We start from the raw sequence: 25,033 nt of genomic DNA, 5'->3' as shown, positions 1-25,033 counted from the left end.
AATGTTAATAGGCACTCCGTTGTGTCAGAACACTAAATAAATTAGGAGAAAGTGGGATTTCCTATAAATTCTTTGCACATGCATCTCCATTATTTCTAAAATGTTTGTTAATAAAGCTTGAAAGACCACAATCCTTATCCCTTTGATTCTCCCTTTCAGAGAATTCCAGACAAACAGTAAACAATACCGTAAGTTCTAAAAGCAACAAATATTATTTAGAAGGCTCAGTAGAAAAGCCTTGCAGAAGGCAGGCCCTGGATTCTATCTTCAGCATAAAGAACCAAAAGTGTTCTATAAATTTAGACATTGTGAGATTAAGTAACTTGCATACCACAGTTGAGTGGATTCCTTCCATCATACCTTTGGGAGGGTTAGGGTAAATCACATCATTTCTCCAAAGAGGAAGCTAGACTTTACTCTTTTTCTCACAATTTGTGGTCCCAAAAATTGGTAGTCAAGCTGGGTACCAGTGGATCAAACCTGTAGTCCTAGCTACTCAGGAGGCTGAGATATGAGGATTATAGTTCAAAAGACAGCTTGGGCAGGAAAGTCTGAGACTCTTGTCTCCAATTAATCATGAAAAAAACAGAAGTGGAGCTTTGGCTCAAGTGGTATAATGCTAATGGTGAGCAAAAAAGCTCAGGGGTAGTATCCAAAGCCTGAATTCAAAAAATAATTTAAAAAACAAATTGTAGAATTGGTTAAGGTAGAAAAGGAGGTGGGAAAAAAAATAGGATATCTCAGCTGGGCATTGGTGGCTCACACTTGTAATCCTAACTACTCTGGAGGCTGAGGTCAGAGAATCGAAGTTCCAAGCCAGCGTGGGCAGAAGTGTGAGCCTCATCTCCAGTTAGCCACCAGAAAACCAGAAGTCTCTGTGGCTTACAGTGGTAGAGTGCTAGCCTTGAGCAGAAGACCTCAGGGACCCTGAGTTCAAGCCCCTGACTGACCAAAAACAAGAAAAACAGGTTATCTTGGTAGAAATTAAAAATTATTTTTATAAATACAGATAAGCTAGGTATACTTATAATGTGGCTTGTGCATTGTTAAGGAATCACCAGTATAATGAGATAGAACTAGAAGCCATACACCTGTACTTAAGTTGCTGGCCTTTTACTTTCTGTGGCATTACAACTGTCACCACCTCCATAGTTAGTAGCCTCATCATTTAAAAGTGGTAAACAAATTTGTTGCTTTTTTTTTTTTTTTTTGCCAGTCCTGGGGCTTGGCCTGAGCACTGTCCCTGACTTCTTTTTGCTCAAGGCTAGCCACCATGTAGCCACCATGCCACTTCCAGCTTTTTCTATATATGTGGTGCAGAGGGACTGAACCCAGGGCTTCATGTATCTATAGGAGGGGAGCACTTTACCACTAAGCCATATTTCCAGCCCCAAAAGTGGTGAACAAATTTAATTTACAAAGGTATTTTGGAAATTGAAACTGTCAAACGACTGACTGAAATTCCTAGCATTCTAGCCTTCCCACAGTCTACACCCAAAGTGTTTCCAACTTAAAGCCATCAACTGTCATACTGAGCACTAGCTGTAAACGTCTAGTGTTCTAATTTAAGTATGCAGATTTTACATAACCCACACTAGGATATAAACAGTGAAGAAAGAAATCTGTTGTACTCTTCATACCACCAATGCAATGGGCAGCATGAAATGGGTTATCATTCAATAGCTGAAGTTCCTTGGTAGCAAAAGTAACTGCCAGTTTGGCCCAAATCATTACAAATTATGTTTCTCACCAGCCTGCATTCTTTGCAACAGCTTCCTTGTAGATATCACACAGAAACAGATTCTCTTCCTTTGTGGATGATCTGATGTTGAGGAAGAGCTGAGTTCTCACTAAGTGATCCCACATGCTCTTTACATATATAGGGACGATGTTATTCTGGAGTTTCTAATGCTTACTAAATAAGATCTGACCTCTATGTGAAGGCCTTGCCACATTCATCATATTTGTAGGGCTTCTCCCCAGTGAGGTTTCTCGGTTGTTGAATAAGGCTGGTAATTCCTTGGAAGGCATTGTCATTCCCATCACAACTGGAGGGCCCTTCTCTAGTGTGGATCCTGATGTTCTGAGAGGACCAATTTTTGAGTAAAGGCTTTTCCACATTTATCATATTTATAAGGTCTCTCTCCAGTGTGAATTCGCTGATGTTTTGTCAGACCTCTCCTTTGAATAAAGGCTTTTTCACATACATCACACTTGTAGGGTTTCTCTCCAGTGCAGATCCGCGGATGCTGAGTAGGGCCACTCTGATGGAAGGATTTCCTGTGTTCCTTGGGCTGATGGCACTTCTCTTTGTGGTGGATCACTTGGTGCGTAAGAAGCGATGAGTTATAAACGAAAGCCTTTCCACACTCTTTGCACTCATAGGGCTTTGTGCCAGTGTGAACTCCTTGATGCTGAGTGAGTGTGGAATGCCGATTAAAACTCTTATTACACTGAAGACACTGATATGGTCTGTTTCTTCGGTGGCTCTTGAGATGATGAAAGAGGCCTGCTTTCTGGCAAAAGGCTTTGCCACATTCACTGCAGTGGTAGTGTTTTTCTCCTGAGTGAAGTCTCTGGTGTTGATTCAGAGCTGACCATTGACCAAAGGCTCTGCCACACTCATTACACTTGTATGGTTTCTCTCCTGTGTGGACTACTCTGTGTCGCATAAGCACAGTTCTCCAACGGAAAGCTTTTCCACACTCCTCACATTTGAAGGGCCTGTCTCCAGTATGGATCCTCTTATGTTCTGTGAGATGTGAATTCTTACTGAAAGCTTTTCCACAGTCATCACACTCATAAGATTTTTCTCCTGAATAGCTTCTCTGGTGTTCAGCATGATCTGAGCTCTCCATCATATTTCCTCCGTGTTTATCACAGGTAGCATGTTTATCCTCCCTGGACCAATGAGAAGATTCTCCTTCAGATTTATGAGTTTCTCCATACTGATCAGACTGGCGTATATCATTTTCAAATTGGCCAGATATACTTCCATTTGATTTCATTTCTTCAGAAACTTCTTTTAGAGTTAAATTCCTGCATTCATTTCTAGTCTTATCTGAAACTACAAAGGGATGTTAAATGTTAATAGTGATAGTGTTTCCAGTCATAGCTTCATTAGGCAACATAAAATTATTTGTGACACCCACATCAGAACTCAAAGCTTCTACATGATTGTAAAAGGACATAATATATAAAGTCCATGAGACTCTTACCTCAAATTTATCACCAAAAATCCAGGAGTAGTAGAGCACTAGCCTTGAGCAAAAAAGCTCAGGGACAGTTCCCAGGCCTGGGTTCAAGCCTTAGGATTGGCACTAAATAAACAAATACATGGGGGCTATGGTTGTCATAATATGTATGAAGTTCTGGTTTGAGCTGCGGCACCAGAAAAAAAAGAATGGAAGTGACAAAACCATGCTTGCTGAGTGTCAAAGTATGCACATCAGATTCCTAAAGATGCTTTCCTAACTTTAATGACCACAAACAGGTAAGTCTTTATGGTCTGTGGTAGCCCTGTCAAAATGAGTCTTTATTCTTTACCTTGCTCCTCTTTGACTTCAAGTTCTGGAGGTTCACACTTTAGCCCTGCTTTCAGTGACTGGAGAGTCATACTGGGCTCTTGTTCAGTTCCTAGAGGTATTTCCTGCAAGAACATTTTTTTTTTCATCAGTATACTTTGGCCAGAGGAAAAAAAGAGATACACATACAGTCTGGTAAGAGAATACAAGAAGAGTACAGTGTTCATACGTACCTAGCTTGCCGAAATCTGAAATGACCTCCTTCCCACAATTCAGCCTACCTATTCTCCAATGTAAATGTCAAGTCCTCTGGGGAACAGTCCTTTCCTAGGTAGAATTTTCCCTATTGTTAACAGCTGTGGCGCTATTAACTTCTTTGCCTTTGCTCGAAAAATGAAGACAAAGGAAAAACAAAGCACAGAAGGAGAAGGTTAAAAAGTGAGATTGCAAGGAGGACAAAAAGAATTTAGAAGAAAATGAGGGATAACAGAAAAGGGATAAATGAAAATTAATAATGAAGAGAAATGATAACAGAAAGAAGCTCCCAGTGGGCCCTTAGCTCTACTTACTTAGGAGACTGAAGTGGAGAATCATATGCAGAAATAGGAGAAAGGAGGGGGAAAGATGAAGAAAAAAAGACAGATGAGAGAAGCAGAAAGAAATGATAAGGAGAAACATTACCTCCATATTAATGCTTGCAGTACCCTCTGCCCTTCTGAGGTTTCCCCCTCACTATTCTCTAAAAAGATGCTCTATTTACTACACATCTTTTTTTTATAAATTGTGACCCAAGTTCACAATCATCCCTCTCTTCCCTCCACCCCTCATCATTTTGTTTTTTTTGATAGTACTGCAGTTATAGTCAGGACTCTTGCATTGGAAGACACAAGCTCTCCCAAAGGAGCCATTCCTTTAGCCCTCACATATCTATCTACCCTCATACTTTCCTCTCTCCCTTGTATCTTAGAGGAAGGTAATCCCCAACCTCTCTCCCCACAAAGCTCTTATTTCTACTTTTTTTTTTTCCAGTCCTGGGCCTTGAATTCAGGGTCTGAGCACTGTCTCTGGCTTCTCTTTGCTCAAGGCTAGCACTCTACCACTTGAGCCACAGCGCCACTTCTGGCCGTTTTCTATATATGCGGTGCTGAGGAATCGAACCCAGGGCTTCATGTATACAAGGCGAGCCCTCTTGCCACTAGGCCATATTCCCAGCCCCTTATTTCTACTTTTGCCTCCATTCCTTTCTGCTCCCCTCTGACCCTTGCTCCTGCAATTCATTTACTTAGAAATTTCAGCTACTAGGTGGCTCCCATTCCTCTATTAGTACCTTTCCTCTTGAATTTGAAAGTTTCTCTAGACTGGTTCAATGAAGGCAGGGCTGGTAGTTATTCTTTTCATTTTGAACTCTGTGACCTTAAGCTGGCTGTTTACTCTGAAATTGCACTATATCATGTATATAAAGCCCTTAGCACAGGGTGCCAGGGTACCCCAGGCCCTCAGATTGTCCTGTCCCTCTCAGTGGCTAAATGTTGTAAATAAGAAATCATTTGCACTGCCCTTATTTCCTTAATAGTTTTATTTTACAACCTCTTCCTTTACAATAAATAGGAGCCAGAATCAGCCAAATGTATTTAAAAGGATGATTGGGTCTTCAAATTTTGAGAAAAGGGGGAAAGAGGCCAATACAGTAAGCCTTACCTGTCTCCCAGGATCTCTGGCTAGATCCTCATTAGGTACCAAAGGCACATTCTCAGAAAGAGGAGTGCTTGACAATACAAACTCAACATGTTTAAAACCAGTCTTTTTTCTACATCTGGGTTCTCTTCCTACCTCCCAGGAAAACTCTTCAATTTGCATCACTATGTATTCCTTTGATGATCTCACCCTTTTTCATGTCTTTAAATATTACCATGGTCTGAGGAGTACCAGAAGTTATATTTCTAGAAATAATCCCACCACTGAATTCTAACTCATTATATCAAGTTGCTTGCTCAACTTTTCTACTTGGATTCTAACTGTAATCTCAAAATTAACATATCCAAACCTCTTATTGTTTTTTGTTTATATGGTAATTTGTTTCATTTTTTAAAAAATTATTTTCTTATTGTTACTGTAAATGTGCAGAGAGGTTACAGTCACATAAGTCAGGTAGAGTACATTTCTTTTTGGTCAATGTCACCCTTCCTTTGCTCTCTCCCAGTTCTTTATTTCTTGTTTCTCCTCCTCATACCCACTCATCTTATTATCTTTTTGAATAACAAATCCATCCCTGTTCAGATGTAAAGCTTAAGCATAATTCTTAACTCCGTATGCTGTTTCAAAACAAATTCTATATGTTCTATTTTCAAAATACATCAGGAATCTTACCATGTCTTAGCATCTCCATTACTAAGACATCTCATCAATCTCTCTTGCTCCTTCCCTAAATCCCTCCAGCTCCACTTTTTTTTTTTTTGCCAGTTCTGGGGCTTGAATTCAGGGCCTGAGCACTGTTCCTTGGCTTCTATTTGCTCAAGGCTGACACTCTACTACCTGAGCCACAGTTCCACTTCTGGCCTTTTCTATATATGTGGTACTGAGGAATCGAACCCAGGACTTCATGTATGCAAGGCAAGCACTCTACCACTAGGCCATATTCCCAGCCCCTCTACTTAACTTTTTTAACAGCTAGTGACTATTTTTAAATTTAAGTTCAATTACACCACTTTTGCTCACAACCCTTCAAGACTCCATCTCAGAAAAATCTAAAGTCTTTGTAAAAGTCTACAAGTTCCCTCATGATATAATCTCTTTTGTAACTATTTTGTTGCATCTTCTCCTTGATTTCCTATTTCTTCTGCTGATGCTTTAAATATCTGCTCTAAATGTCAGAGCCTATCTGAAAGTCCTTATCTATCAAAAACATTCTGGCCTTCATTTCTTTCACTATTCCCTTTCTCTGCCCTATTATTATTTTAAATGGAATGTATCACCACCTAACATGTTACATGTTTGTTGTTTTTGTTTACTCCCAATCTCCTCTCAATAGACCAGAATCCACATGAGTTCAGAATCTTGTATCTGCTTTTACCGATGTACCAAGTACAAAATAGATATTCAGTAAATATTTGAGGGACCACCTACAGTCTTTACCTCTATTATGTCTTCATTATACTATTCTTTCAAGCTTCAAAAGAGGCTTAGATATCTTACCCATCATTTTTCCTTAATTCTTACCTAAAACATGTCTTACCCTTTTAAGTCATTTTCACGATTCTATCTCAGACTTCATTTTGCCACATGTTCCTTCCTGTTCCACTCTATTTTGTACCCTAATGCTCGGGTATACTTCATGTTTTATTATTGCTCTGCTTTATGTTCTTTATACAAGGTTTTCTAGGATTGGCTCTAGGACCATGCAGAATTAGATAATTCATTGGTCTGAGTCTGAAGGAGGAGGATGATAATTCAGGACCCGACAGAAGCTACCCAGTCTCCAAAAACAGGAACAAAAGCTAAAATCATATTCATCAATATTCCTCAATATCAACAAAACTCAGGTCCATTTCTGATGCACTCAGGTGTCATCAATATGAGTCAGCATGCTTATGAAATGTTATATTTCACTCTAGCCTAGAAATCCACAATTTTCCTTTTTTAAATACAAACTATTTTACTTTCTTCCTTACCTGGCCTCCTGGTTCATCAAGCTCTCTCTCTAAATCTTCCAATACAGTTACCACCTCTTCCCCACTCTCTAGATGGCGATCTTGTACCCAAGCCTGGAGCTCCTCTGGCAGGATGGTCAGGAACTGCTCCAACACCAGTAACTCTAGGATCTGTTCTTTGGTGTGGGTCTCTGGTCTCAGCCACTGATTGCAAAGTTCTCTGAGTCGGCCCAAAGCCTCTCGGGGTCCAGACGTTTCCTGGTAGCAGAACTGCCTGAAGTACTGTCTAAAGACCTCTCTGCTATGGATATTGTTCTTTGGCAAGTTTGGATCGTTTCCAGTGGCATGTTGATCAGCTTCTTCCTCCTCTATCTTTACTTCCAAAAGCTCTTCCTGATTCTTGTGGGTCTGGATATCCCAGGAAGTTCCCATCATAGTTATGAAAAAGTTCTATCAGTATTTTAAGTAATATTTCCCTAGTAAAGCTTCTCCCCCAGTGGACCTGAGGAATAAGACATCATTGTTAACACAGACTACCATAAATTAGAATCACAAATTCTAAGAATTCAATTATGTCCTTTGAAAGCAGGAAATACATGTTCTTTGACAGAAAATGCTTGGGACTAAAAAAGAAAAATTAAAGTATGGAAAAGATGCCAAGACCTTTATGGAGGAGTATCACTTGGTAGAAGAACATGTCCAAAACTTTCTACTGGGGCTGGGGATATAGCCTAGTGGCAAGAGTGCCTGCCTCGGATACACGAGGCCCTAGGTTCGATTCCCCAGCACCACATATACAGAAAACGGCCAGAAGCGGCGCTGTGGCTCAAGTGGCAGAGCGCTAGCCTTGAGCGGGAAGAAGCCAGGGACAGTGCTTAGGCCCTGAGTCCAAGGCCCAGGACTGGCCAAAAAAAAAAAAAAAACAAAAAAAAACTTTCTACTGGAAAAAAAAGTGGGACAAAACAACTAAATGGGATAAAATATTTTTTTTCCTGGTCGGTTGTGGGGCTTGAACTTGGGGACTAGGTGCGGTCCCTAAGTCTCTTTAAATTCAAGGTTAGCACTCTACCACTTAAGCTACAGTACCACTTCAGGTTTTTGAGTGGTTAATTGGAGGTTAGAGTTTCATAGGGACTTTTCTGATGGCTTTGAACCTCGATCCTGGGACCTGAACCTCCTGAGTGTCTAGGATTACATGTGTGAGCCACTGGCGCCCTGCTAAAACAAATATTTTAGATCAGCGTCTGATAGCTTTGGAAACTGGGAAAATCATGGAAGCAGTATAGTCATGTGACATTTCTCCCACGAGTTACATGTCTCTACGTGTCATTATTCATTTATAAAAGGAAAAGGATTTTTTGGTGTTTTGTTTTTTAAAATGGATTTCTTCTACCCGCGATTCTACAGCCCCAAATTTAAAGGTAGGTAGATGACACAAACGATTCTGGTTGCCGAGGCAACAACTAAACTACACTCCATAGTTACCAGGACCTCAGAAGACCACATGGGCCCCAAGAGGCGCCCCCTGGCTTTCAAAGAAACATCCCCCCGACCCTGCAAAATCACCTCCCCTCATCACTGTAAGTTCTGATAAAATTCCTGGGGCCTAAAAGGTTGGCACCAAGTCCCAATAACCTCAAAGTAGAGCCCTCACCCAGTGTGTGGACAAAGATGATGACCCTAAATGACTTCTTGGCTTCGCCAAGTCCAGGTCAAGACAAGCCAGTCTGTCTGAGGAGCAAGCATGCAGTCATCTGGCAAGCTAATCATGCGCAAATCCACAGCGGCTCCATAAGCCCTCATTCAACTAGTTAATCTGAATTTAGTAGTAAACCAAATCCAAAGGAAATCCAGTCTCATTTTTTTTTTCCAACTAGAGCAGGGAAAATACTGCATAGGGGCCATCCGGCTACTCCGCAGCTCGCCAGGAATCGTCCTGCGGGACACACTTCAGCTTTTCTATGCTTCAGTGTCTGATTCTTTTCCTTGATCCCGAGGCTTTAAGCCGAGATATTGATGGGAGACCTCATTCTTAAGATGGCTAAAATAACCCGGTTCTGCTCCCGCCCCTTGGCTGGGTGCAGTCGGGCTCATCCGCGTCGCCCTTTCCCGAAGCACCCCGGGAACCACTCTCCCCGGGCGCGCGTTGGCAACACGCTTCTCCGGCATTTTCAGTATGCTCCGTGTCTGGTTTCGATTCTCCTCTCGCAGGACGCCCAGGTGCACCAGTTGCACTGGCTTTCCCGTACCAAACCCAGCCGGGTTCGCAGGGAGTGACCCAGAGGATCCAGAAATGTCGAAACGGAAGACACATAACCTGAAGCCTAAGGCAAACCCAGATGTGGAGGGAGTCACAGGCTGACTCACTGCGGGTTCCAGACCCACTCCCGCAGGGGCCGAAGGTTGGCCTCGGCCTGCGAGGAACTTTCCGCCACCCGTACGCGCATCGGAGGACGCGGACGTCCCGAAAGAGCATGCGCAGACGAGCGGGACCCGGTGGGGGGGGTGGGGGCGGGACCCGGTGGGGGGGGTGGGGACGGGACCCAGACACAGAAGTCCCCGCCTTCTCGCCCCTTCTCGCCTGCAGCCGCCGTGCCAGGAGCACAAGTCCGCTCACCGGAGGCCGCAGATGGCCATCTGAGGACTCCTTTGCCGGGAAGAAGGGCTGAAGACGTGACTCCCCGGCAACCGGAACCCGCCGAGAGTAACTCGCACCAGCCTGAGCGACGGGCGCGGAGGACAGGGTCAGCTCCGGCCGCGCGGTGCACTTCTGCGATAGCTCTAGGAAAATGAGGGCGGAGCTTTCAACTCGGTGGTCTTTTCCTGAGGACCAATGGGAGAGGGGAGGTGGGGCTTCTCCGGCCGGCGGGTAAACGGGATTGGTTGTCTCCGTCCTTTCACATGGATTTTCATCACCACTTCCCACGACGTTGAGTGGGTCGGGGATGGCTGGAATCTCTCCTAAGATTGGGGGGAAATGCCCCACCATTCCCCGGACTTGACAAGGCCCAACTGCTGCTGGGTTTTCCTGGCTTTGTTACCTCAGCGGTGCCCTTGTATGTGCTTGACGATGTGCCGAAACACCAGAGCTCGACTGGAAAATTATATTTAAAAGAACTTACTAACTTATGTAACTTTTACATGGTTCATTTGTTTGTTTGTTTTTTACCTTGATAAGCCCAGATTTCAGGGGTCCCCAAAGACCACCAAAGAGCCGATTCCGATGCAAGTACACAAGACTGTATTGCAAGCCCAAGCCTGGATTCACAACCTCCACCGATGCAGCGGATCTGGAAGCAGCGGATCTGGATTGAGAGCCCCGCCCTTCTATCTAGTAGGGTTTTTATAGGGTTGTTAGGGGCATTCCATGCATCATAGTATCATACAGCAAAGTACATCGCACCGCGAGAAAATCATAAAACAATTTTAAAAGCTGGGGGGTGCAATCGGTGGAACTGGGTAACAAGTCTGGAAAAGGTGGTTGGCTAGCTCATGGGGGGCTGTCACTTAAGCTCCATGGTCCCAGCCCTCATGACATAAGTGCCATCCTGCAGGGCTGTCTATTTGTTATTTTGCTGCCCGAAGAAGCAGCTGGACCTTGAGGCCTTCTCCGCCACCTGCTGATTGGCTGAAGCCAGGGAGTTTGCCGCAAAAAGAGGGTTAGAGATATGCTTCCTAGAGTCTAAGTCCTTGGCATTTTCTTAGAATAGCTGCTAGGGATTAACATTGTTAATAGTTGGCTGAGGCAACTTTGCCCTATGTGTGGCAAAGTAAAACAGTTTTTATTCAAGCTCAATTATTTAGGCAAGGCCATGGGTACGTTTTAAATAATGACTCAAAATATCCTAGCTCCACTGACTTCTGGCTACCTAAATTATTTAGATTGTATTGATATTTTGTCTAGGCCTTACAACCTCAGTAGTATTTCTTGGTATGGACATAGCACTATTTAACCATTCACCACTGAAGGACATCTTCAGGTTGCTTCCAGTTTGTAGTGTTACAGATGAAGCTGTTAGAAAGTGAAATGATGAAAATGCAGATAATTGACCATCTACTGACGCTAGCCCTGGCGCTAGTCCTTAACAACAATGATTGGTATTGTTTAATGTAACCTGGCCTGAGCTGTACTTACAGGACTTGTTTGCCTAGCATTGCCCCCACCTGTAAAGCCCCCCCCACCAGGAAAGTTTCACCCTGTTTTATCACCTGATGGTCAGATGGTTTCCATTATGGTCAAGACCTGTTTGTAACCAGTTTCTGAACATATCTCGAAAGTAATTGTTATGGGATCCAGAAATCGACGAGGCCACTCAGATGACAATCAGGGATGGAAAGAATTTTATTGAGCGAGAAAATACTGGCCTGCCAGGACTGCACTCGAGGTCAGGATCTCAAGATGCAGCCCCAAGCCATCTCAAAAGGATGTGTTTAGACCACAAAACCACAGGAATTTTCCCTTTTGCCTAATTGTAGTGGCTTGTTAATTTCAAGAAGTGTCCAGGAACCAGTTTCACACAGTCAGTGAGTCTTGACCATAATGGAAACCATCTGGGCATCTGTTGACAAAAATAGGATGTGGGGTTGGGAATATGGCCTAGTGGTACAGTGCTTGCCTCCTATACATGAAGCCCTGGGTTCAGTTCCTCAGCACCACATATATAGAAAAAGCCAGAAGTGGCGCTGTAGCTCAAGTGCTAGAGTGCTAGAGTGAAAAGTCCCCAAGGACTGGCAAAAACAAAAACAACAACAACAAAAACCCACAAAAAAAAAAAAACCAGGATGTAGCCCTCCCGGGGTGGGGGGGGGGGCGGTTACAGGTGTGGGCAATTGCAACTACATAATGCAGGGCAAAGAACAATGACATTAATACTGAACAATATCATCAATACTTGTTATATAAAGTTAGTATAATAACAAATTAGTTATTTACATCATTTAAGTAATGAACTGGTTCCTGGACACTTCTCGAAGCGAGTCACTATAATTAGACTAAACGGGATGAGGGTAAAATGTAATGTTTATGAAATATGCTCTGATTGTACTATTGTAATTTTTTTTTTTTTTTGGCCAGTCCTGGGCCTTGGACTCAGGGCCTGAGCACTGTCCCTGGCTTCTTCCTGCTCAAGGCTAGCACTCTGCCACTTGAGCCACAGCGCCACTTCTGGCCATTTTCTATATATGTGGTGCTGGGGAATCAAACCCAGGGCTTCATGTATACGAGTCAAGCACTCTTACCACTAGGCCATATTCCCAGCCCCACATACTATTGTAATTTTAAAACTAAACTGTAACCCTTGTCCAAAGCACTTGGTTACTGACTAACCCCAGCTGCTTAGCTTCTGTAACTCTGCTTCTGCTTTTTCCTGATTAACTTAATGCATACTTTATCCCGCCCTTCAGTTTCCTGCCAATTCTGATGTACACCCCCCCCCCCACCTGAAACCTTTAGCGGGAAGTTTAAATTTAAAAGCGACTTCTGGAGCAGGCATTGGCTAGAACAAACAAACAGCCTTACTGAACATGCTTGTATCCTCCCCTCTCCCCACCCCAGCTAAGAATGCTTAAAAGCCAGCACAGGCCAGTGCTCAGGACTGCACTGGAGGTGGGGGATCGCTGACAGCCAAGTAACATCTAAGAAGTCATTTAAGACTCTGGGGAACACAGTTTGAGGCACCAGGGACTCAACGCCTGTAATCATAGCTACTTAGGAAACTATATTTGAGGATCGAGGTTCAAAACCAGCCTGGGCAGGAAAGTCTGTTAGACTCTTATTGAAGAACCTGAGCAGCCATTGCTCCATATTGTAGCTTGGGCCTGACCGGGCCCTGAAGCTTCCTGGAATAACTGCAGAACATGTCAATGTGAAGAGCCTGAACAAAATGCAGTCTAAAATAATGAGGTAGCCAGAGAAACTTCCTTTGACCAGAGGTCAGTTAAAGTTAGAATGCTTTAGCCATTGTGACACAAAGGAAATGTATTGAAGTGTGGCCAGTGTGTTTTGTGTTTTTGAAATATGGTTAATGTGTTGTGTCCCTCATAAATGAGAGTAGCCACTTCTGAGAAATAAGGCCCACTCCCAGCAGGTGTGTACTTAAGACCGTAAACCTGCCCCTGTGACAAAATACAGAAGTGCAGAGATTCCAGGAAAAGAGTCAATAACTCCTTTGGGCAGTGAAACTCTCCTAATGACCAAGTAATCAAGAAAATGTCAATAACTTCTTTGGGCAGTAAAACTCTCATAATAACCAATAATCAAGACATAACAGGAAATTCCAGGTGTCCCCTCATGTCAAGAATGACTTGGACAAATACCCCTGAGACTTAGGTCATTTACTTAAACCAATCATTGTAAAGCCCACAAGTTAGCCAATCACCTTTTAGTTGCTAGCTTGTTGCTATGTTGTTTTATGATTTTCCTGCGATGAAATGTGATTCGCTGTATGCTACTGTGAAAGCCCTATAATTACCCTGCTGAATGGAGGGTCATGGCTCTCAATTCAGACCCGCTGCATCGGCGATGATCATGAGCCCAGGCTTGAGCTTGCAATAAAGACTCTCGTGTGATTACATTGGCTTTTGGCTTCTTGATGGTCTTTGGGGACCCCGAAATCTGGGCATAATATTATCTCCAATTAACCAGTAAAAAGCTGGAAGTGGATTGTGGCTCAAGTGGTGGCTTTGAGCACAAAAGATCAGAAACAGCACCAAGGCCCTGAGTTCACAGTTTGCATGCACTAAATGATCTTGAGGTAATTGCTGAATATGGCTACAATGTCAGTTGTAATTTACCTTTGGTATCTCCATGATGTGAGGGATCTAGGACCACAACCAACATTTATGTGGATTATATATGATAATTTATTAAACAATGGGACACAATATCTGGTTCACTTTCATTCTAGGTATTTCCTCACATCCCAACACATTTATGATACAGAGGATGAAGGTGCCAGGGGTACAATCTCTTTGTTCAGTTTTTGTAGACATACTATCTTATTCTCCTAATCCAATCGATCTGTTACTGGGAGTTATTTAAAACTAGGAAGGTGGCAGTCTACACTGAAGTCTCTAACAGCTGGTTTCATTTATTTCCATAGCTTTCATGAAAGAACACTGTATCCTTTCCAATTCTCAATCTTGGTTTCTGTCTCCTCAATTTAAGGGATATTGTCTAGTGCAAGATATTAGAAAGGGGACCATATACATCCTGGGTTATGCCTGTTATGTGGCTGTACTTAAACTCTCAAATATCTCAGATTGGACAGTAAGTCATAGTTCCCTTGTATCTAAGAAGCATGGTGTACTAACTCAAATGCAGATTCTCAGGCCTGCCTCAGAAACTGATTGAGCTGGTTTTTAGCAGAATCTAGGAAACTGTACACCAAACAACCCAGCAAATGAGGAATTTGTATCCTAAATAAAATAATTAGCATAAGAGAATAAGCACAATATCAGACAACAAAGGAAGATGGTAAGGTGAACTGTTAGTCATCTTAATCATAGTATGATTGTTCTCAAAGGAGTACATCTGCCCCTACAGCATATATAACACTTTTTCTTAGTATTTTATCATTTCAAAAAAAGAGAATTCTTGAGAAGAAAGCACAAAATAAACCAAAGTCCAATTGACAGATGTAAAATCATTTTATTAGAAACACATCCTTTGTTCATATTTTAAATCATTTAAGACCAGATGTAATGGAGTTGTTTAAACATATTGCTTTGATATTTGGAGAATCATTTAAGATAGTTATCAAATCTAGATATTTTATGACTTTCTGAAAAACATAATTGCATGAAAAGTTAGTTTTACTTAAGTCTATATTTCTCTTACCTTCACTCTACAATCTGTGTGCTTTGTGTGTGTGTGTGTGGTACCAGGGATTGAGGTCAGGATGATGTGCTTGCTAAGCAAGTGCTCTACCCCCACTCTAGTATGTTCAAATAGGGTCTCTCACTTCTGCTTGGGCTGACCTCAGATTGCAATCTCCTGAGTAGGTGGAATTATAGACATATACTGTCCCACAACACCCAACCACGTGTCTGCCCCTCCTCACTTTTTAATGCACTGGAACTTTAAAGACCTTTCACTCTCAACTTTTTCAACTTACTGCTGGTGCTCTATCACTTGAGCCATACCTCCACTCTAGCTTTTTGCTGGTAGAGAAAATCTCTCAAAAAATTTGTCTGCCTAGGCTGGAACCTTGATCCTCAGATTTCAGTCTCCTAGGATTACAGGCATGAGCCTCATTTGCTCATCTACTTCTGGCTTTTTGATAAGAGTCTCATGGACTTTTCTGCCTGGACTGGCTTCAAATTGTGATCTTCAGATTTCAACCTGCTGTGTAGCAGGCATACACTACCAGCACTTGACTTAAATAACATTTTATATAGTAATTTTTTCACACATAAAAGCTTGCTAAACTATGGATTACCAACAAATGAAATACAACGTGCCTGTAAAAAGAATGAGGTAATTCTTGTTATGATGCATAAAGATCAAGGTGTAGAAGTATAAACAATATGCCATCTTTCTACATAAGATTAGAGGATTATATATATATATATTATATATTATGACTAAATGTATGTAGAAATAAATAGAATAGAAATATCACCGTGTGTGTGTGTGTGTGTGTGTGTGTGTGTGTGTGTGTGTGCCAGTCTCATGAACATTCCTAGCATACTGGCTTTGCGTAGGGATTAGCAGATCTCAGCCTCCTGAGTAGGTAGGATTATAGGCATGAACCTCCAGCACCCATAGTCATGTTCTATTTTAAAAATAACAGTAGGATTGAATATAGGGCTCCCAGACTCCTGATGTACATTCAAAATATCATACACATATAATATTGCTCTTTAAAATTCTTTCAAAACTTCTGATCCAGGGTTTGGGAATATGGCCTAGTGGTAAAGTGTTCACCTCACATACATGAACCCCTGGGTTTGATTCCTCAGTACCACATATATAGAAAAAAACAGAAGTGGAACTGTGGCTCAACTGGTAGAGTGCTAGCCTTGAGCAAAAAGAAGCCAGGGCTAGTGTTCAAGCCCTGAGTTTTCCCAGGACTGGCAAAAAAAAAAAAAAAAAAAAAAAAAAAAAAAAAAAAAAACAGAACAAAAAACTTCTGGGGGCTGGGAATGTGGCCTAGTGACAAGAGAGCTTGCCTGGCATACATGAAGCCCTGGGTTCAATTCCCCAGCACCACATATATAGAAAACGGCCAGAGGTGGCGCTGTGGCTCAAGTGGCAGAGTGCTAGCCTTGAGCAAAAAGAAGCCAGGGACAGTGCTCGGCCCAGAGTTCAAGGCCTAGGACTGGCAAAAAAAAAAAAAAAAACACCACAAAACAACAACAACAACAAAAAAAACCAACCCTTCTGATCCATAGATTGGAGAGGTTTCCCTGTTTCTGTGTCAAGGGCTCTCTGGATTAGAGAAAAGCCATCTGCTTACACTCAAGGATTTTGTTTTTCTTGTCTGAAACCACTAGAAAAGGAGAGCTTAACACTTATTTGCCCAGATGGGGTAGTCAGCCCAGACCAGGCACCAATAGCTGACTCCAGGAGCCAGAAGAGAGAGGAGAGAAAAGAAGAACTAAATTCATCCCCTCAGTGACTTAAGCCGATTCATGCCCCAGCAGGTCCAGACTTGTGGTGGCCAATGAGAGCTGGTATCCATTCACCCAAAAGTCCAGAAGAGCAGATCACTGGAAAGGGCCCAACATCTTGGAAGTGTCTATTTTACTTGTATTTTCCACTATTTATTCAACCAATCCTCAACTGACAGAAATTAGAGCTGTTTGGGTATTTTGCCTTTAAAATTACTATATCATATGCTAGTAGGTGATGTTCTATATCTACCTGTATATCTCTGGTATGAAAAGGATAATGAGACCCCATTTCCCTGCATTTTCTGAGTGACAGTAATGGGGGAGGACCCTCTCTGGTCCTATTGGAGAAAGGTTTTCACAGCTTCTCCCCTAGTGGTAGCCTCAAGTGGTGCTTGGAATAAGAGGACTCAAGTAACTTCCATAGGCCAAAGCATTTCTCACAATTTTTAAAATACAAGATTCTGAAATCCATCTTTCTGTATGGCCATGATATTTCCCATATTGGGTTAGTAGAAAGAGTTCAGAACTCATGCCACTTTGTAATTAAAAAAAACAACAACACAAAACTAGCTAACAAACTTGTTTGCTTGACTGTGTTTTGCCAAGTGATGATATGTTGACTATCTTCCCCATACACAAAGTATCTGTGTATTTACTGTTGCTTATTAAATGGTTTCATCTAATAAGAACAACTGATAAGTCCTATATTTTGTACAAATGTAATATTGGCTACCATTTTAAAGCAATAATTTCAAAGATTTTTTTGAAGTTACATTGGTGTACTAATTCTCAATCCTGCCTCAGCCTCCTGAATGCTGAGATTACAATATATGCAACCATGCCCATCTAAACTTCATCTAAATTGTTAATGTTTAGTTTGTTACATATGTCCTCATTATCTTGCTGTGGTTCATCCTGAGACCTCATTTTCTATTTATTTAATTGTTAGAAATAAACTCCTTTTTCACAACTGTGTTAGAAAAGGTATTTTATTTTTAATGAAAGCACTAAAATTTCAGCATTTTTATTTACATTTATTATAATTTGTGATTAAAATAGAGACCCAAGTTATTCAAAATATCATATGGACTCCCCATTATTTAATATATCTTCTTTTCCTACTGATAGTTCCTTTTCTTTGTGTGGTAAGTTCTTAAAACTGTCAGAAAAACTCATAAAATGGTTTTATATTTTTAAGATATTTAATGACGTTCTTTAATAGATTTTATTTTTATTTTGTTGATCGTGAGGCTTGAACTCAGGGTCTGGATGCTATCTCAGAGATTTTTTTTTTCACTCAAGGCTAGTGCTCTACCACACAGTACCACTTTTGGTTTTCTGGTGATTCATTGGAGATAAGATCCTGCCCACACTGGGTTTGAACCACAGTCCTCAGAGCTCTGCCTCCTGAGTAGCCAGGAGTAAGCCACCAGCAGCTGGCTTCATAATTATTTTTAAGTCTTTAGAGCTATAATACAACGAGACACTTTTCAAGGTAATTCTTTTCTGATTTGTGTATTCCAGAACTTTAGATGGTCTGAGCATTTTCTCTGATACTATACTGAAAGTGAAAAGTATTTGCACATGAATTCTTAGGTGTCTTACAAAATTGCTTGTACACATAATGAAGTTTTTTTTTTAAACTTTTCTTTTGAGCATGGTTGTAATGGAATACGTATTAAAAACAGGACATTTCAGGCTAACATGAACCACTTTAGAGGCAAAAGCAGCTGGACTGTTTGAGGGTAGACTGGGCTACATGGTGAGACCCCCATCTCACAAAAGAAGTCAACAAACAACAAAAAAGGTATTTCGGATACTCTTGAGCTCATTCATTCAAAACAAGTGTCATTTTCTCACATTCTCTTAGATGAAATGGCTTTCCTCAAAAGCCTCTGCATAGCTCCTATTACCTCTTTGTTTCTTAGGGTATAGATGAATGGATTGGCCATAGGAGTAATGACACAGTAAAACAGGGTCAAGACCTTGATAACATCTCGAGGGCCATCCCCGGAAGGCTGCATGTAGATGTAGATTCCCGGCCCATAAAATAAAGACACTACCAATAAGTGTGATGAGCAAGTATTGAAGGCTTTAAGTCTCCCAGCAGCAGAAGGGATTCGAAACACAGTGCGGGCAATGTAACTGTAAGACACAAGAATCATGGAGAGGGGTCCCATGATCAGGAATGTGGCCACCACCGCTAAGGTAATCTCATTGACAGTGGTGTCCCCACAAGCCATCTTAATAAGACCGGGCAGCTCACAAAAGAAGTGATCCAGTACCTGATTCCCACACAGGGGCAGCTGGACTGTGAGTGTGGACTGAAGCAGTGAATTAGCCAAACCAATGAGCCAAGCAGTGCTGGACAGTTGCAGACAGAGCTTCTGGTCCATGATGACAGAGTACCTCAGAGGCTTACACACAGCCACATAGCGATCTAAGGCCATGATGCCAAGCAGAACACATTCAGTACAGCCTAGCCAATGAAATATATAGGCCTGGGCCATGCAGCCTAGGTAAGTGATCTTCTTGTTGGGCCCTCCTAAGTTGAACAACATTTGAGGTACTGTTGTGGTGGTGAAACAGAGATCCAAAAAGGAAAGGCTGGTAAGGAAGAAATACATGGGACTGTGGAGCTGAGAATCTAGTTGAGAGACCAGGATGATGGCAAAGTTTCCCAACAACGTGAACATGTATGATGTAAGGAGAATAAGGAACAGAGGAAGATCCAGCCATGGATATTTGATCAAGGCCAGGAGCAGGAAGTCTTCTGGAAAACTTGTGTTCATTTGCTTCATAGAAATTTGAAAGGAGGGACCTGCTAAAATCAAGTCCCAAGAATAGTGAATAGAATAACTATTATAATTAACATTATAAACACCTGATAAGGTCTTTAGTAGAAAAAACGTTTTCACACTTTGTTAAGGAAAAATGTGTGGCCTTGTTGTATTATGAGGCATTTAAAACTTCTGACAAATCAATCTCTGGGTGGTTAGGCAGCTGTTTTTTCCTTCACTTCTTTGAGATGTGGGGGGATTGTTGTTGTTGTTTTTTAAGGACCATACAGGTGTCTTTCTAATGCTTGTGCTAGTACAACATAAACTTTTGTTCAAGGCAACTAGTTTAATTTAACATCCAAACACCATGCACAACACCTTAGGGGAAGCAGTGTATCGCACCCATTCCCATGGTGGCTCTGTTCATTTGTGTAAGATACTTAGAGCATCCAGACGAGTGAGATGGTATCAGGAAGAGGAGGGAGGAGAAAGAAGTCACTAGCCAAAGGATGTCAGCTGAAGCTGGACAGAACAAGCCCAAGCATGTCATTGCTGCAAATGCAAGTGTCATTGATACTCCTTATTGGAACATGTGGGTGAACTCCATGATGAGTCTTTAACAGCCTTGATCTGGCCCACTGGTACTGAGGACACAACTATCTGATGGAGGTTGATGGTCATGTGCCATCATTCTATGCTGGATTTTCTGAAACAGAAGGGCTAGGGGATGGTTTTTATAATGGCAGCAACCCCCTGGAATTGCCTCCCTTTCATGAAAGGCATTATGTATGGATAAACAGTGCCTGGTATAGGTTTGGTTATTATCAAATAACTGGTAGTCATGTTAAATGAAGCTGGATATATTCTGCTCCCAAATAGGCTTTTCTCCAAGCTTGGAACATCACCTGGCCTTGCTGAGAACTTATATGCTGATATATTGGTGGAAATGGCAACAAGAACCCATGAATCTACCTCTTCTCTTCCTTCTCATCTTCTCCCTCTCATCTCTTTCTTCCTCTCCCCTCCTCTCTTGTCTCTTCCCCTCCTCCTCCTCCTCCTCCTCCTCCTCCTCCTCCTCCTCCTCCTCCTCCTCCTCCTCCTCCTCCTCTTCCTCCTCCTCCTCTTCTTCCTCCTCCTTCTCCTTCTCCTTCTTTTCCTCCTCTTCCTCCTCTTTCTCCTCCTCCTCTTCCTCCTCTTCTTCCTTCTTCTTCTTCCTTGTTCTCCTCCTCCTCCTCTCCCCCACTCCAGTGTTAGGGATCAAATCTAGGGCTTCATGCATGCTAGACAAATGCTGTATTAATGAATTACATGCCAAGATCTCACACAAACTAGGTGTATTCGCAGCATTACATTCTCAGCCCAAAGTCTTGTGTTATGGTTTTATGACCCTTCTGTCTGACAAGAAAAATAACAAACATAAAACTACTAGAGGATAGGCAATGTATTCTTTTCTTAAATACCTGAAAAATGAGTCAATCAGAAGCTCTTGCATAGGACTTGAATCTAGTGAAAGGGTATAAAGGAAGGAAAGGGGAACAATGAAATTCAGAAATTCTCAAAAAATGTAGAGCACTGACTTTCTGATTAATGTCCCATGGTGACAGCATCAAAGAATATGTCCTTCATAATATAGGAAGACTGTGTAAAATATTTTCAAAGTGTCTTCTGAATATACCATTGTGCATTCTCACCATCAATCAACAGGAATTTCTGTTGCTTCTCATCTGTGTATTGGCATGTGGTACTGCCAACCACTCCAAGGTGTTTAGTGGTATCTTGTTGTTTGAGAAAGAAAGAGGGGGAAGGGAGATGGAAAGGAGGGAGGAGGGAGGGAGAGAGAGCCAGAGGAGGAAAGTGGAGGGGAGAGGAGGAAGAGGGGAGGGGAGAAAGAGGAGGGGAGGGGATACCAGTAGTTCTGAGGATGGAGGAGCAAAGCAGAATGATTCCTGAAGACAAACTAAGCTCAGCCAGCATGTAGGGAAATGGAATGTGGAACTTAGGAGAAAGGCATGGGTATAAGATACAGGAAGGAAAGGAGTTGGCAAAAAAAAAAAAGAATATAAGAAACAGAAAGGGCATTCGTTAAGACTGTCTGGAATGGATTATTTAAGCAAACAAGACCTTTTAAAGGTACAATGTTAAGTCTGGCCTATAAGGATTAGCATGCGGGCCCATTCACCTGGAGACTGGTTCTTGGCTCTATCAGAAACCTCTAGGTCCTGGCTCAGAATGTGGCTTAGTGGTAGAGTGCTTGCCTAGCATGCATGAAGCCCTGGGTTTGATTCCTCCACACCACATAAACAGAAAAGGTTGGAAGTGGCTCTGTGGCTCAAGAAGTAGAGTGCTAGCCTTGAGCAAAAAGAAGCCAAGCCAGTGCTCTGGACCTGAGTTCAAGCCCTAGGACTGGCAAAAGAAGAAGAAGAAGAAGAAGAAGAAGAAGAAGAAGAAGAAGAAGAAGAAGAAGAAGAAGAAGAAGAAGAAGAAGAAGAAGAAGAAGAAGAAGAAGAAGAAACCTCTTGGTCCATTTGACCAGTTATTCATTTGCATACTCATGAACTACCTGAACCCATAGCTAGGATAGTTGGTTTCGTTGTTTTAACCACCAAGAGTAGGAAATGGCAAACAAATACAAGCAGGGAACATGTCTCCAAAAATGAAAAAAATAAGCTATGGCTGAAAGGAAGTCAGTGTGTCTGCATATAAATTCACAGGAGAAAAGAGAAACTCAAGATCTTGCCCTCTCAGAAATATCCCCAATCATTTGATGTTTGGGAATTTTCTATATTGTTTGATCCTCAGTTTGATCTTCAGAATACTGGCTTTCAAAGAATTTCTGTTTGGTCATACGACCTGCACACTCACCTCTGCCTTTCTCTCCTAGACAACTGATCTTTTGGACAGAGTTCTGAGACTGAGATGAACATGTGGTGGTCACTGATTTAGCATTGTGAGAATTCACTTAGCTCATTGAGGAATCTTAGTCTGATTTATCTTGTATAACTCAGAAATCTTATTTTCCTCTCAAACTCTAATAAAACCAAACCCAACCCAACCCAAGGATATTGAAGTAGATGTTGGTGGAAAGAGACGTCACCTTTAGCACATACCTTTGTTCATTTGGATATATATATACATTAACCAGATGTGGTTGGCTATAGTAGCATCGTCAGGAGAAAGATTATAGAAACATCAGATTTTAAAAGTCACAATAGAGAGAGGGGAAAGAGAGCTGATCACATTAGGGGTCCAATAAAAGGCTCCAAAAGTCTTGGTATAGTAGATAGAATAAATGAATTCTGGAGGCAGAAAATGCTTTCTCTTCACTCCAGATCTGATCCAAAAGCAGATTAAAAACCAGTTCTCACCTAACAGACCAGGGATCTCTCAGAGACTCTCATGGGTAAACACATCTCCCCAGAGAAACAGCATCCGTTGTATGTCTACCACTTTTGGTGATGATTATAGATTGCATCAGTTTCTCTACTCATTAACCTCATTTTAATAGCAAAGGAGACAGGGATTTACCCCATCCATTAAAAAAAAAGCATTATTGTTGTTGTTAATAATGTTACAAATAATTATTTTATTTCATGCTCTTAACAACTCCTTGAGGAAGACACTATTATTGCTATTATTGGTCTCACTTTTTGCAGCTGAGGAACTTGAAGCTTAATGTTATTAAGTAATTTGTCCAAGGTTAACAAATAGTAAGAAAGAAAAAAGAGAGAAGGAAAGAAGGGAGGGAGGGAGGGAGGGAGGGAGGGAGGGAGGGAGGAAAGAAGGAAGGAAGGAAGGAAGGAAGGAAGGAAGGAAGGAAGGAAGGAAGGAAGGAAGGAAGGAAGGAAGGAAAAAATGGGTTTCAGAGATAGACGTATCTTTGAAACTAAATTTTGCTTTTTTTGAGTGATAGTATGGTGAACATCGTTTTCTCATCTTCAGAGAGATGATTAGACTATTTATGTGACAAGATTGTTGGTTAATTAATGATAGACTTCCAGTAATTAATACTTTCTTTCCTCATGTTAATAAAGGGTAAATAAATGTTCACAAGGGTTAATAACATGGGTGGGACTAATTTTTAATTCATCTCTAATATTTGAACCCAGTATTACAAATGTGATTCACTTGCTTCAAACTTATTTGGAATGCTTTTTAAAACACACATTTCTGGGCCACTGACCAAACAAGAATTAAAACCTCTAGGAATGAGTCCCAAGCAATGTATTTTAACTAGATCCCTAGGTGATTCAAAAGCCTACTTGTGAGGGGAATCATTGCATTAGACAATCATCCTGTTTTGTTTGTTTTACATTGTAGAACCAAAGTTTAAATACCAGGGGGCCAATTTATTTATTTCCTCAAAGACTAAAAGCCTTCTTTGAAAACTAAAAGCATATAAACAAATATGAACTATCATTGCTATAATATAAATATAATCTAACCGATTTAGAAAGTATTGTGTAAAATGGATAACATACTCCTAAATTCTTTAGACTAAATAATAAATTAAATCAGAATTCAGAAAAAGCCTTAAGCATTGGCAACATTTTGCTTCCACTGAGAAACAAGGGAAGATGAGTAAGAACTATAGCAAAGTTAAAACCAAGTTTTGACAAAGAAAGTTCTGGAAAAACCAAGGATATTCATGATTCTAGAGAATCATGAGTGATGAGGTAGACTGAATAGAGAAAGTCATGGTGAAAACTTGAACAGACCCTGTAAGTCTGCAGTGAAAGTAAAACTGAGGGTCTATTGACTATTTGAGGATGTTTTCTAATGTTGCTAGGTTAACATGGAGATTATAATCACCCTGTGATCTCTTCTCATACAAAAGAGAGGAAACCAATGTATATCTGTTAAGTTTATCAAAGGGGCAGAGAAAATCCCTTTGGAGAAAAGTCCTAGTAGCAGACCCTCTTCGTTTTTCTTTGTTTTATTTTTCTCCTTAGACTTCATTACAGTCGGATACCTTGTTAGTTATCTTTGTCTTTCTGGATTGTAAATTCCATGGGTGGTGGGGGAAGAGTTGGCCTTTATTTATTTATTTTAACAGCTCTACCCCTGGCATTTGGAATGGTATAGTGAGTGAGTGCATAGAAAGCAGTCAATAAGTACATGTCAAGTTAACGGTCAGGATAACAGGAGATGTGAACCTATGAAATGAAATCAATCAACCTAAGATTAGTACTTTACTTAAAAAAAAAGAAAAAGAAAAAGAAAGTTCTCTTCAATTTGCTCCAGTGAGAGGCCATCTGCTGACAAGTACAGCTTTAGATTTACTGTCATTTTTAGGTGCACAGTAGTTCATTTTGTAGTGTTTTTAATTATTCTCTTATCTTCTGCTAAAGGGAAGAAGGGTGACCTTGCAGTAAGTATTTCTTAGTTTATACAAATTCTTGTCAGAACAGGGCTTTACAGAATACCAGAGGTGCAATTTGCATCACCGTTGTAAAGTGAGGGAAAACTG

General features: G+C 41.3%; 3 protein-coding genes across 3 annotated transcripts; all 3 read right to left on the bottom strand.

Moving 5' to 3' along the window:
* Window positions 1-1,365: 1,365 nt before the first annotated feature.
* LOC125352850 (zinc finger and SCAN domain-containing protein 12-like) lies at window positions 1,366-9,333 on the bottom strand. Its single transcript, XM_048348246.1, is given in 5 exon segments — window positions 1,366-2,078; window positions 2,080-3,067; window positions 3,547-3,649; window positions 7,193-7,673; window positions 8,826-9,333. Coding segments are annotated over 4 exon segments (1,650 nt in total). The 5' UTR covers window positions 7,607-7,673; window positions 8,826-9,333; the 3' UTR covers window positions 1,366-1,933.
* LOC125353601 lies at window positions 9,043-10,160 on the bottom strand. Its single transcript, XM_048349287.1, has 4 exons — window positions 9,709-10,160; window positions 9,543-9,666; window positions 9,442-9,511; window positions 9,043-9,382 (listed from the first exon to the last, which is right to left on the bottom strand). Exons 1-4 carry the CDS (start codon window positions 10,158-10,160, stop codon window positions 9,213-9,215), a joined length of 816 nt encoding a protein of 271 aa, XP_048205244.1. The 3' UTR covers window positions 9,043-9,212.
* Window positions 10,161-18,642: 8,482 nt separating this feature from the next.
* Window positions 18,643-22,683, bottom strand: LOC125353600 (olfactory receptor 2B11-like). The gene is made up of 2 exons (XM_048349286.1): window positions 22,674-22,683; window positions 18,643-19,610 (listed from the first exon to the last, which is right to left on the bottom strand). Exons 1-2 carry the CDS (start codon window positions 22,681-22,683, stop codon window positions 18,643-18,645), a joined length of 978 nt encoding a protein of 325 aa, XP_048205243.1.
* Window positions 22,684-25,033: the final 2,350 nt, after the last annotated feature.

The sequence above is a fragment of the Perognathus longimembris genome, chromosome 6 (genome assembly GCF_023159225.1).
Source record: "Perognathus longimembris pacificus isolate PPM17 chromosome 6, ASM2315922v1, whole genome shotgun sequence".
Lineage (NCBI taxonomy): Eukaryota > Metazoa > Chordata > Mammalia > Rodentia > Heteromyidae > Perognathus > Perognathus longimembris.
This window is presented reverse-complemented; position numbering and strand designations above follow the sequence as displayed.

What these genes read in the sequence shown, in the direction of transcription:
- LOC125353601 (XM_048349287.1), bottom strand. Translation starts at nt 10,160, where the DNA reads ATGGTGGGGCATTTCCCCCCAATCTTAGGAGAGATTCCAGCCATCCCC. An exon ending in GCGGGAGTGGGTCTGGAACC is followed by an intron (nt 9,512 to 9,542) that starts CGCAGTGAGTCA and finishes ACTCCCTCCACA; the next exon opens with TCTGGGTTTGCCTTAGGCTT. An exon ending in TGGATCCTCTGGGTCACTCC is followed by an intron (nt 9,383 to 9,441) that starts CTGCGAACCCGG and finishes CACCTGGGCGTC; the next exon opens with CTGCGAGAGGAGAATCGAAA.